At 51.1% G+C, this 13,175-nt stretch overlaps 1 protein-coding gene across 1 annotated transcript in view; it reads right to left on the bottom strand.

Moving 5' to 3' along the window:
• The window catches only part of Tesc (tescalcin), a 38,521-nt gene that overhangs the window by 15,963 nt on the left and 9,383 nt on the right, over window positions 1-13,175 (bottom strand). Inside the window, exon 2 of the mRNA XM_008847455.3 lies at window positions 5,327-5,396. Within this exon, the coding sequence (XP_008845677.1) occupies window positions 5,327-5,396 (70 nt within the window). The remainder of the gene's footprint in view (window positions 1-5,326; window positions 5,397-13,175) is intronic.

Raw genomic sequence — 13,175 nt, 5'->3', positions numbered from 1 at the left:
AGGCAGGAACTGAAGCACAGACCACAGAGGAAGGCTGCCGACTGGCTTGCTCCTCTGGCCTGTGCTCAGTCTGCTTTCTAACAGAACCCAGGCCTACCTGCCCATGGATGGTACCACCCACACTGGGCCCTCCCACATCACTTAATCAAGAAAATTCCTCGCAGACATGCCCACAGGCCAGTCAAATAGAAGCAATTCTCCACCTAAGGTTCCCTCTTTCCAGGTGTGTCAAGTTGACAACTGAATCCAACAACGACACCCACTTTCATTGTGTCCTGAAGCCTCGGGGAGGTAAAGGTAGTACCCTCCTCGTGCCAGACCACTCATTTTGAGGTTTAATCTCCCTCACAGCCCTAAGTGATGACAGTGATGGCCCACTTTCATGGTCAAGAACTCAGAGCCCATGGAGACCAGGCAGCCAAGCTGCAGCCACAAAAGCTGGCTGGCAGACACAGTCTGACCTTCCAGGGACACCCCCTGCTCCTGTCACCACTTCCTTCCTCCTGGTTGTGCCTTTTTAATCTTAGCAAGAATGAGAGGTCTTTGAGGGCACCTGTTCCTGCCCAGCTCCTAGCCTGAGGCCCCATGGAGACCACAAAGAGAGCAGGACAAGCATCCAACCTACAGAGGAAGCAGAAGACCAAGCAAACCACGAGGGCTGGGCTGGCCTCTCCTGCCAGCCCACTATAAGCTGGTTTCCGGTGGCTTCTGAGGCTCAGCTCAACCACCAAGGTCGCTCTTCAGGCCTTGAGCAGACCGTGCAGCCAGCCCCAGCCCTGCCTCTTAACCTCCCCATCCTGGGAGACCACCATCCTTCTTCCACACCTGGCCTGAGTTCTCCCAACACCGTTAGACATTTCCTAGGCTGGAAGGCCTGGTAGGGACTTAAGGGAGGTACTGCATCTCATGTAGCAGGTATCTTCCCAAGCAATGCTGAGTACAAAGCAGGAGGACAGAGAGGGACTGTGGGTGACTGAAGTGACACACAGTGGCAGCTCAGTGGGGTGGGCAGAGCAACAAGAGGGGACAGCAAACCCCAGTCTCCCCGATGACCCAGAAGCAAGGCAGACAGACAGGCAGGCACCCCCAGAGCAGCTAATTGGGAGACAGCTGCAGAAAGGGAGACCCTGTTCCCATTCATTATGACTAAGGACCATCCAGGAGGGTCAGGCCTGGCCTTGGACACATTAAGTGTTCTGAGCCTTAGGGACATGGAGCTAATATGCTGCTGTGTGTGATAAAGTTCAGTATGAGGTCCCAGTCAGAGGCCCAAACTTGGGACAAACATGCAGGCAGCATTTCAGGCCACTGATATGCTCTGTGTCAGGACTGAGTCTGACTGTGGCCAAGATGTCCCTCTCAGAGCTTTCCCCTCCCCGCCCCTGCTCTCCATGCCCCCCAAGCAAACAGCTCTGTCCCACCTCCTAGCCTTTGCATCTGTTGCCCCTCCCCTCTTCCTGTCACATGCCCTCTCCTTCTGACTCAGCCCCACGGTGGTCTTCACACCTCTATCCCAAGGCCTTGCTCCTCTTTCTCCCCACTATAGCCCCAAGAAAACTGTCTTGGTCACACTACTCACAATACAGGATGGATTTGCTTATATTCTAGAACCTTCCAGGGATGTCCCGAATACCTGCTGTATGTGAGCACTAACATGAGGGGAAGAGACGCACTCAGCACAGCACACGTGGGTGAGGGTGACGAATCACAGCTTTTTGCTAAGAACCTGGGTGCTGCCTGTAACATGGGGACTCCCCAACACTTTCCCACCTCAGTCCTTGGCTGTCCCCTTTCCTCTGACCATGAATGCTCCTCTATGAAATGGGAGACTGCTCTCTGCCCTTCTTAGGTATGTGGCTGTGGCTTTCCTTTTCAAATAAATGTGTGATATCCTAGCTGTCCTTCTGGGACTGAGGAGGGAGACTCATGGTCGCCCAGGGGTTATTAATGTCACCAATTGCACCCCCAGGGTCTACCCTGCTGAGATACCCCCATGAGAATCAAGAATCAAGACAGGCTAGAGGCAGAGGGACAGAGTTCCAGGCAGAGCAATGGACCTGCAGGTAGTGCAGGCCTCAATTCCCCAGCCCAGCTGCGTGGTTGCATCCTCAGTCTCCGTTTCCTCTGTTCAGTGCAGCTGAAGGCGGGGACCAAGGACCTCTGACTTATGAAGACCTGAGACCCCACAGGCAAGCCTGAACCCTAGCCTTAAGCCCTCTGCCCCTGCTACGCCCTCCCCCCCCAATCTGGGGCTCCCATCTATGTGCACAGCTCTACCCCAAGTTCCCAGGGGACAAAGCAAAGACAACAGACTGCTTATGGTTAATGGAACCAGGGAGACCCAAGGTCAGGGGCGCCTCACCGACACCCTGTCTGTCTGAGAGAACGTGGCCACTCGGGTGGCATTCAACTGAGAACAGTCCCATGCCTTTCCGGTGTCTGCCTTGGGTGGCCCTTATCACAGGGACCACCTCCACACTGGACAGCCTAACAGATCTAAAAATATCTCTGTGGCGTGGCTCCATCTGATCTGCCATGAGGGCCTGCTTTTCAAAGTTTGAAGCACTCAAGAGAGTCTATTTCTGGGAGTCATAAGCCTGCCACAGAGCCCATTTCTGTCTTTATCTAAAATGGTACCTTCCAACAGGCTCACATGCAGAGGTCTGATAGGAAAGTTTCACGGGACAGAAAAAGCCAGTTGCACATTCAATAAATGCACTATAGGGACCCTGCTGGCCTATTTGTTTCTTTTTGGAGATGAGTTTTTGATATATACCCCAGGCTGGCTCAAACTCATGATGCTCCAGCCTTAGCTTCCTAACCGTAGAAGTTCCGTCCCAGTTTTTCAAGTTTCCATATGCATCTCAGATGGCATTTGTCAGGCTCTGTGTCACGTGCAGGTGCCATGGTCACCTTTTAAGAGGTTCTTTGCACCCAAGGTATTCAAAGCTTTCTATGGTTTCCTCTGAGAGGCAGCCAAGGGGGCTGCACCCCACACCCATCACAGCTGGACTGGGTGCTGGGGCCTCCTCTTGTGGTAGACTGTCCCCACACCCTGGCTGGATTTCATGCTGAGGTCTCAAAACTCAAAAAATGACCCTTTGCATGAAATAGCTTCTCATATGGTAGATCTGGGGCTGAGTGTGCAGGAAACAGGCAGACAAGGCCAGGTGTGGAAGGGCAGGGTCACTGGCTCCCACCTCCACAACCTGGTCCTGCAGGTAATGAGTGGGGAAGGAGGAAGGAGTCTGGGGGCATCAGCACACCTCTGTGCATGTTGACTGCTTACAGTAGAGGAGCCCCAACCATCCAATCCCAGGAGACCTACTGTGTGTGACCCACATCTGTTAGAAATGCAGTTCCAGACCCCGGACTTGCATTGGAGCAAGATTCCGGGAGGAGGCCAGATATGGTGGCACAGATCTCTTGAGGCTAGCCTGGTCTACATAGTGAGTTCCAGGCCAGCCTGGGCTATATAGTGAGACCCTGTCTCAAAAAAACAAACAAAAAGAACAAACAAAAATTAAAAACAAAAGATTCCGAGGGTGTTGGCACATGCTCAAATTGGAAGAGCCTGGGCCTGGAGCATGGCAGGCAGTTCAGTTTATCTCTGAGGGCCCCTGGTGGGTGGCTGGGCAGCACAGACTCCAGCTCCTGAGTGCAGGAGGGGCCTCTGAGGCATCCCCTCTTCACAGCACCTAGGACTCCCGTGCCCTCCAAGCTGCACCAACCTCTGCTCTGCACTCAGGGTGGGGTGCAGTAACCCGGCCCTGGAGAGGATAGGCTCAGAGAGACAGAGTGACTGGCCCCAGCCACACAGCCAATGGCTGAAATTTCCCATCAAGGTTGGCCTCCCAGGTCTGAGGGTTCACCCCTATACCTCAAGTCTGAAGAATTAAAATAAGTGGAATTTGAACCCAAAGCCTCTCAGCAGCCACAGCTGGATCTGACCCAGAACCCCACCTCCCACCCCTCGCACCCCTGGAGAAGAACTCTTGTCTTTTCAGGCCCCAGCAATGGAGAGTGGCTCAGACTCAGGCACATGACATGAGAACCAGTGAGGAGGTAGGTAACATCACAGGGTGCTCAGGCTGTTCCTGGGGCCTAGAGGGTGGGACAGGCTGCTTGGAACATGTAGGTCCCGATGGACTTTGATAACGTGTGGGATAAATTAACCTGCTAGGAGAGGCCCCAGAACTGGGAAACCTGGGGAACTTGAACTCTTAAACCTTCAATACACTAGGTTAACAACAGGCCTTTGCATAGCAGGGAAGAAGATGCACAGATGCACATATTTCCATCAGGAGGTAGACTCAGTCCATCCATCAAGGAGGAAGTTGTCCTGGGCTGCAGAAATATTTGTCTCCAATTCCTACTATGTGTTTAGAAGGTTTGTGACAGAAATCTCTTCAGTTTGCAGGGCCTGCTGGTGCCCACCCATTATTCCAGTTGCTCAGGGTGCTGAGGCAGGAGAACTACAAGCTCAGGCTTACCTGTGCTACAGAGTGAGTTCAAGTCTAGCCTGGGAAACTTAGTGAGGCACATCAAAAAGAAAAATAAAAAGTCAAAGCCGGGTGTGGTGGCGCACACCTTTAATCCCAGCACTCGGGAGGCAGAGGCAAGCAGATCTTTGTGAGTTCGAGGCCAGCCTGGTCTACATAGTGAGTTCTAGGACAGCTGGAGCTACAAGGAGACCCTGTCTCAAAAAGACAAAAAAACAAAACAAAACAAAAGTCAAAAGAGGGTGGGGGCTGCAGCTCATGGGGAGAGTGCCTGCCTGGCATGCATGAGGCCCTTGGCTCATCCCCAGTACTATAAAATAAATAATAAATAATACATAAATAAATAATAAACAGCCACAGTGGGGAATGTCACCATCCCGTGACAAGAAAATAGAGGCTGGAATGACTCAGAAGTAGTCTAGAGAGACAAGACCATCAGGGGGACCTGGACACCCTGCACTGGGTTCTGTCAGCTGACTCTCACACACAGCACTGGACAGGATCCTGCATCCAGTAGGTGCTCAATGTGTGCATGGGACTTGAGGACAAGCCCAGGAGCACAGGCCACTTGAGGAAATCTCGGAGGGCCCGGTAGCTGTGTGGTTTCTCCTCCCTCCTCTCCCCTCCCCGCCCCACCTTGTCTCAAAGGGACCCAGAAGAATTCAAACAACAGGTTTGCTTCAGAAACTGGGACACTCCTTGGAGTCACATGGCACCAAGACAAAGAGATTAAACAGAGAAGGAAACGACTCGGGAGCCAACAGAGAGGGAGACAACTGGGGAGCCTGAGCTGCCTGAGCGCTACCTGGCTAGGTGTGCCTTACCGAATGGTGGGCTGGTCTCCACTCAGCTGCTTGAACCTCCGGTGAAGCTGCTCAATCTGATCTGAGGAGACTGAGAAGGGGAAAGAAAGGAACAGGAAAGGGGGCAGAAGGAGAGGGAGGGGAGAGGAGGGAGGAAGGGGGAAAGAGAGAGAGAGATCACTGACCTTGAACTTGGGGTGGTCGGGAGGCTGTGAGCACTCTTGTGCCCCCTCCTCGCCCAGCCACTGTCACCCCTCATGACATCTCCAACCTTGATGGGATTGAAGGACGAACAAGGGATACAAGAGGACCTCCCTTTCTACCTGCCCTGATCCAGCAGGTTTGGATCTCTGTAGCAGAAGGACCCCTGTGATTGGTTCTGGTGTCATTCCCATCATCCCAGCTGGGCCACGTGTCCTCTGACAGTCCTCTGTCTGGGCTCAGATGCATGGGGGATGCTCACACATCAAGGGCTTTCGTTTTAGCATCTGACAGCTGCCACTCAGAGGGCTGATGGCCACTGGCAGGTGGCCCTGGGAACCAGACCCAAGCCTACACTTCCCTGTGTGACATCACCTGTCTGCCCAATGCTTGATACATGCTCAGGCCTTCAGGGCTGCCTCCTGGGGACCAAGTCCAGTTCAAGCCAAACTTCCCACGCAGTGACCGGTTTGGGGACCTGCCACACCCACCTGCACCACCCCAGCCTCTCATTCTAGATGCAGGAAATTTCTGAGACTTAAAGGTCACCTCCTTATCCACAGCATCCTCCCTCCCCTCCTCTGCCTCAGGCTCAAGCTATGGTCTCTTCAAGAATTCACAGCGCAGAATTCTCAGACGTCCCCAGTAGCTGCAACTCACCAGGGAAGACTCGAGAAGGGCTGCCAACCTGGACTGGGCAGGGCTCCAGGCATTAGCTCATCACTGTGGCAGGCAGGGCTCTGTCCGTAGGTTGCACATATAGATATGGACACTTAGGAAGGCTAGGAACAGTGGGGACAATGTACCTTTCTAGAGAAAACATAGCCATCTGTGTCACAGGCCAGTCAACAAGCAAGCTGGCCCAAGTTCCATTCCCAATGTGCACCTAACAGAAATGCATACCTGTGCTCACCCCAGGATGCACACAGGATGCTCATAGCTGAGCTGTGTGAATCACCCCAAACTGGAAACCACCCATATGCCCAGCGATGGCAGAATCAAGTGCCAAAGGGTGAGACAGTCAGATGGTGGAATAGTATACAGAAACAAAAATGGACAGCATATATAATAAACCAAGAACCAGGCATGAAAAGCCAAGTGTTTCATGATGCTATTTGCACATAGTCCACACAGGAAAAACTGGACTACAGTGTTAGAAGTTAGGCTGCCCTCAGGGGGAGAGTGATTTGAATGGAGTGTGAGGAGGGTCTAGAGAACACTCACAATGTTCTCTATCTTGACCTGGCACAAGTGACACAGGGGTCTTCCTAGAAAGGAAGAGGGGTTGTACATTTATAGGTGAAGCACTGTGTGTGTGTATGTGTGATGTGTGTGGGGGGGTGAGACAATCTCATGTAACACAGGATAGACTTGATATGTAGCCACAGATAACCTTGAACTTCGGATTCTCCTGCCTCCACTTCCCAAGTGCTGAGATTACAGGTGTGGGCCACCACGCCTGGTTCATGCATTGATGGGATTCAAGCCCAGGGTTTGGGGTATGCCAAGTGAGCACTCTACCAGCTGAGCCACACTTGCAGCCCTCAAAAAGAATCTTCTAAAATATTGTAGGGAACAGAAAAGGTTCACAGCACGTCATCAAGGGACAAGCCATAAGATGACACCTCGTGCGGAAGTTGTGTTGGTACATACATGTGGACATAGGAGGAAATGGGACAGAGCTACGACACAATGGCCAACTGTTCCAGGGAGCCAGGTTCTAAGATCACTCTCACCTCTCTTGGGGGCCCCTTATTTTTGCTTCCCTGTCCTTTAACTTTTCTGTAGTTACTTGTGTGATTTCTTATTACTAGACTTTTTAAAAATTACATTTTTATTTATTCTGTGTGGGGGATCACATGTGTGGAGGTCAGACAGTCCTCTCCTTCCATCATGTGGGTCTTGGGATCAAACTCTGGTCATCAGGCTTGGTGGCATGGAAAGGTAATCTAGATACGAAGTCTGAAACTTGCTTCCTTGAGGGAAACACATCAATACGTGTGCATGCATACAAATGGTTCAAAAGGCCACGGAACTATATTCCCTCCAACAGCAGCCATGAACCCTTGTTCCAGGACTGGGATTCGACACTCGCCTCCTTTTAGAGAGCTCATATTTTCCAGATTCTCTTCGTACAGTGCATGTATCTCAGTTGTAAGAACATTTTCCGGCACACGGCACAGTCCATATGGGAAAGCAGACACCTCAGAACTCTAATGAGTCAGCTTCAGCTCAGTGCCACGGCCCTGACACATTTTTAAAAAGAACAAACTTCGCTTCCCTCCTTGCCCCCCTCCCCTTCCCCTGCCTCCTTCTTTCCCTTTCTGCCTTCCTTTTTGAGACAGGCTCTTATGTAGCCCAGGCTAGCCTCCAACACACTTGTATAGTCAAGAATGACCTTAAACTTCTGATCATCCTGTCTTCACCTCCCAGGTGCTGGGATCTCAGGCATATGCCACTACGCCCAGTTTATATGGTGCTAGAGATAGAACCCAGGGCCTCACACATGCGAGGCAAGCATTCTACCACTGAGCTACATGCCCAGCTCACCAGCCTATACTTTTGATAAGTGGTAAACTGTGCTGCCTGGAGTTTAGAAGAGTTCACACACATCCAGGTGAGATTAATTTTTTTTTCTTAAGATAGGGTCTCCCTGGAGCCGGGCTGGCCTAGAACTCACTATGTAGACCAGGCTGACTTCAAACACACAGAGATCTGCCTGCCTCTGCCTCCCAAGTGCTGGGATCAAAGGTGCATGCCACCACACCCGATTGAAATTAATTTTAGTAATACATTTTATTTACCCTGTAAGATGTAAATAATTAACAATGTCAACATGTAACCCACAAAAAATTACATTAAGTTCTTTAACCATACAGGGTGGGCATTTCATGCCTAACTGGGAAGAAATGAAAAGAGCTTCCAGTCCCAGGGGTGGGGTGGGAGAGGGTGTCTGATGGGGTCCCTGGAGCCTGAGAGATGGGGATGTGGGAGGGCAGGGCTGGCATAGGACAGGCCTATAGTTGAGACAGTGGGACAGGGTTCCTTGGGATAGGTGGAGGCAGAAGAAGGTGGCAGGTTGGTCATACTGGCCTAATTCATCTGACCAAGCTTCTGGACCTCACCTTCAGTGTACAGAGGACACTGAACCAGGGACCGAGAGCCACCACCCTGGCAATAGATGGAGAGTGGACAGGGGGGACCAGGAGCCACTCAGGAACTGGCAAGAGCCACAGTCCAAGTGAGGAGGAGAGGGGCTTGAGACCCAGGAGAGGCAGACAGGATAGTGGGGTCTGTACCTGCTCTCTCTGGGGGCTCCCCAGGCTGTCCCACCTCCTGCTGTCCCCAGAAGCCACACCAGCCTGGACACAGGGCCTTGACACGCAGAGGCACCACTAGGTAGGGCTTGGGGATTCCAAGGTCCCCAGAGCTCTGTGACTTGCCATGTCAGCAGACTGGCCAGGACTCAGGAACACATCCCCACTGCACAGGGGACAGCAGGCCAGGCATCTCTACACAGCATGGACGCCAAGAGACCTGGGCTTTAGTCCCAGCCTCAGTGGGAACTCTACTGCTGCTGCTCCTCCCAGACTCCAGAGAACAATAACACCTCTCTGGGGGGGGAGGCCATCCCAGGGTGACAGGCCATCCTAGTCTCTAACAACACTCACAGCTCCTAAGGTGGATGCTGTGGATGGCTGACTGGATGAAGAAGGGGACAGACCCACAGAAAAGACCAGCATGAACCTTGCTGCACATGAAGAGCTGTGACAATGTTGCACATGCTGTGCCAAGGCCACCCCGTTCACACTCATCATAAGACACACCTGACCAGCTACTCCATAGAAACAGACAATGGATGTGTGCTGGCCAGGGGCTAGAATGAGGGGGCTAAAGACGGATCAGTGGGGAGCAAAGGGCTTTGTGTGAGGCAATGGAATGTTCTGGAAATAGATTGGCAGTTTAAGACACTGGATGCACTGAACACCACTGAACCACTCACTTATAATGGTTAAAGTGGCCAAATGTTTCGTATATGTGTTCATGTATGTGCATGTAGGAGGTGTGCACACATCTGTGTGCATGTGGTGGCCTAAGGTCAACATCAGGTGTCTTTCCTTAGTTGCTCGCTGCCTTTTTTTTTTTTATGTGTGTGAGTGTTTTCCTGCATGTATGTAAGTGCACCTGTGTATGCAATGCCCACGGGGGCCAGAAGAGGGTGTTAGATCCCCTGGAACTAGAGTTACAGACTGTAGTTAGCTGCCATGTGGGTGCTGGGATTTGAACCCAGGTCCTCTGAAAGAGCAGCCAGCACTCTTAGCCCCTGAGCCATCTCTCCACCTCTTTGTCGTTTTTTTGAGGGAAGGTCTCTCACTGAAGCTGGAGCTCCAGGATCTGCCTGTCTCTGCCTCCCAGCACAGTGCACCGCTTTTTACATGATTGCTGGGTACTGAACTTGGGTCCTCATGCTTACACAGCAAGCACTTTACCCAACTGAGACATCTCACTGGCCCTAAAATGGTAAATTTTATATTGCATGAACTTTGGCCTTAATTTTATTTTTATTTATTTTTTGTTTTGGTCTTTTTGAAGCAGGGTCTCCCTGTAGCCCCAGCTGTTCTGGAACTCACGATGTAGACCAGGCTGGCCTGGCTCACACAGAGATCCGCCTGCCTCTGTAGGCATTAAAGGTATGTGTCACTATACCCAGCTTGACCTTAATTTTTTTTTCCTCTTTTGAAATTGGCTGTAAATTTTTAGGTGTATGTTGGGAAACCCTGCTGTTAGGGTTGTAGTTCTCCATGTCCGGATAGCCCTAAGGGGCTCGGCGCCAAATGGAAGGACTCCCCTTTTTAGCAGGGGGCCTCCTGCTCTCTTCCTGGCTTACCTGGAAAGTGCCACCAAACACAGATGCCTGACCTTATTTGGAACCATGACCTTTGGCATAGTTACCGGGAGTAAAAACTACCCCCAGGTTTTTTCTATATGATAATCAGGCATTGCCTGATAGTCGGACGATAGGAGCCTACTATGTAAATAAAGCATACTCTGAGCACCTATCAGCTGAGGCTTTGGCTACTGCCTCCACACTATAAATTCTCTAGTTCTCCCACTGAATAAATGGGGCTGTTTTCACTAAATCACTGCATCTAGAGCTGTTTCTGTTTCACTGCATCGTGGAACCTGCCTCCCCAGAAGGGCTTTCTTCCATCAGTGCTCACTGGACAACTATGTAAATAAAGCATACTCTGAGCACCTATCAGCTGAGGCTTTGGCTACTGCCTCCACACTATAAATTCTCTAGTTCTCCCACTGAATAAATGGGGCTGTTTTCACTAAATCACTGCATCTAGAGCTGTTTCTGTTTCACTGCATCGTGGAACCTGCCTCCCCAGAAGGGCTTTCTTCCGTCAGTGCTCACGGGCCATCCTGACTCCGTTCGTCGCTTCTGCTCCACCTGCCCTCATGGACCGGTGGCCAACAACCGGCGAAGAGAGGGAGAGACCCCCGCAGCAGAGACCCCCGCAGGTTTACAGTTGGATTAATACAGTTATACAATATTGTACTCCATATAAACCTTATAAGACATAAAATTAAATGAGGTTTTAAACTTTGAAAAAGATCTTCATTTCATTATTAAAATACACAGTTTCATACAGAAAAATTCATTTTTCATGCAATTGACACTTAGATGTTTGCACATGCATTTCTAATTTCTTATCTGATTATTACGAGTCACAGTTGGTTACTTTCTGAGCTCCTTGGCATCTGAGCATGGGATATAAAGTCATCAGGTAGATTTCAGTGGTAATGTTTTTCACATCTACTAATTCTTAAAGAGCAAATTTTTATGCTTTGAAGAATTTTAAAACAATCACCTGTACACTTGGTTCCAACACTGATGGGAGGAATAAGAGTCACTGACTGGCCTGCTGTGTCCTGGGTGAGCCCCAGGCCATGATGGCTATTCAGCTGGCTCTGGACTCAGCGGGGAAGAACAATTCATGGTGCCACCTGGGGCTCCAGCCACAACACTGACTAATGCAGACAGGGAGGGAGGGGTGGATGGAGGCGAACTCTGAGCTTCGCAGAAGCCCCACGCAGCTCTACCCACCTTCCTCCCACCCTGCTGCCCTGCTCGCTCTGTGCTGTTTGCCTTATAGCAGGAATAACTAGGATGTGGGCTTGACTCAGGCAAGAGCTGAGCCAGGCTAGGGAGGCCGCAGCTGAGAGCCCCTCACTGCGTAGGCAGCCCACTTCCTTGATCAGGAGGCGGGATCTGAGAGGTGGAGTGGCTCTCTGAAGGTCAGCAATCTCTAAACAGCAGAAGTGGGATGGGAGATCCTGGGAGATGCTGGTCTGTTCTCCATGTGCTGTATTCTGTGCCAAAAGCCACAGGTTCCCAGAGCTAGGAGCGCAGAGCTGGTCTGTGAGAGACAAGGGTGTCTGCGTTTGATAAAAAGACTAAAGATGTGGGAAAGGGGACAACAATCATGATCTAAGTAGAGATTCAGAGAGTGGGTGTTTGCAGAGCATCAAAGAAAGGTTTGCCCCGCCTTCCAGAACTATCTCCGGCTCCAGATTATCCAAGTGGAGTGGGGCTTGCCTAAAGTATGGGGCTTGTTATGGAAGGAAGGGACAGCATTGAACCTGCTTCTCAGAGCTAACAGTTCTGCCTGCTGCTCCAAGCACAGGCCACTGGAGGAAATTCAGAGCAATTTTGATATTCTGCTAAGCTTGAAAGAAAGGAGCCCCTGAGCTGGTTGTGATGGCTCACACCTGTGACTTCAGCACTCCAGAGGCTATGGCAGCAGGGTCTCAGGTTCAAGGCCAGCATGAGCCACACAGCAAGCTGTGTCTTAAAGAGGGACAGGGCCTGAGGAGGACACCCAGATGCCAGAGGGAGGAGGGACTGGAGTAACAAGTACTGAGGAATACTGGGTGTTAGAATGGTTACAGGCCCTGACAGCTAAAGGTGAGGACTTTAATTTTTTTTATTTATTATGTTTATTTTATGTGTATTCGTGTATTGCCACATGTAGGTAAGTGCACCCGTGTCGTGCAATGCCCACGGAGGTCAGAAGGGGCTGTTGGATCCCCTGGGACTGGAGTCACAGACAGTTGTTAGCTGCCATGTGGGTGCTGGGACTCGAACCTGGGTCTTCTGCAAGAACAACCAGCGTTCTTAACTGCTGAGCCATCTCTCCAGCCCAAGGTGAGGACTTTAAACCCATGGAGGCTCAAGTGGCCTTGGCGCTGTATGAGCTTGAACCAAGATTTCTTCAAAGCACTGCACCACAAAAGGTGCCCCATCCATAGGTGGTGGGTCGGACAGCAATGCCACCAGCCGAGAAAACAAGGTAGTGCCCAGCTGAGAGGAGGCAGGGGAAGGGGGAAGGGAAGTTCCCACACAAACCAAAACCCTGAGCCTGTGCCACGTGCTGTCAAAAGTCCAAATTGGGCTGGGTGTGTTGACACTTGCCTTTGGAGGCAGAGGCTGGCAGATCTCTGTGAGTTCGAGGCCAGCCTGATCTACATAGGGAGTTCCAGGACAGCTGGGGCTACAAGGAGACCTTGTATAAAAAAAAAAAAAAAAAAAACCAAACAGCTGGGGGGGCGGAAAGCCCAAAAGGAAAAGGTTTTTTTTTTTCTTACAGAGTTGGGATTC

This window comes from Nannospalax galili, unplaced genomic scaffold (genome assembly GCF_000622305.1).
Source record: "Nannospalax galili isolate Female #2095 unplaced genomic scaffold, S.galili_v1.0 scaffold120, whole genome shotgun sequence".
In the NCBI taxonomy this organism is placed as follows: Eukaryota; Metazoa; Chordata; class Mammalia; order Rodentia; family Spalacidae; genus Nannospalax; species Nannospalax galili.
This window is presented reverse-complemented; position numbering and strand designations above follow the sequence as displayed.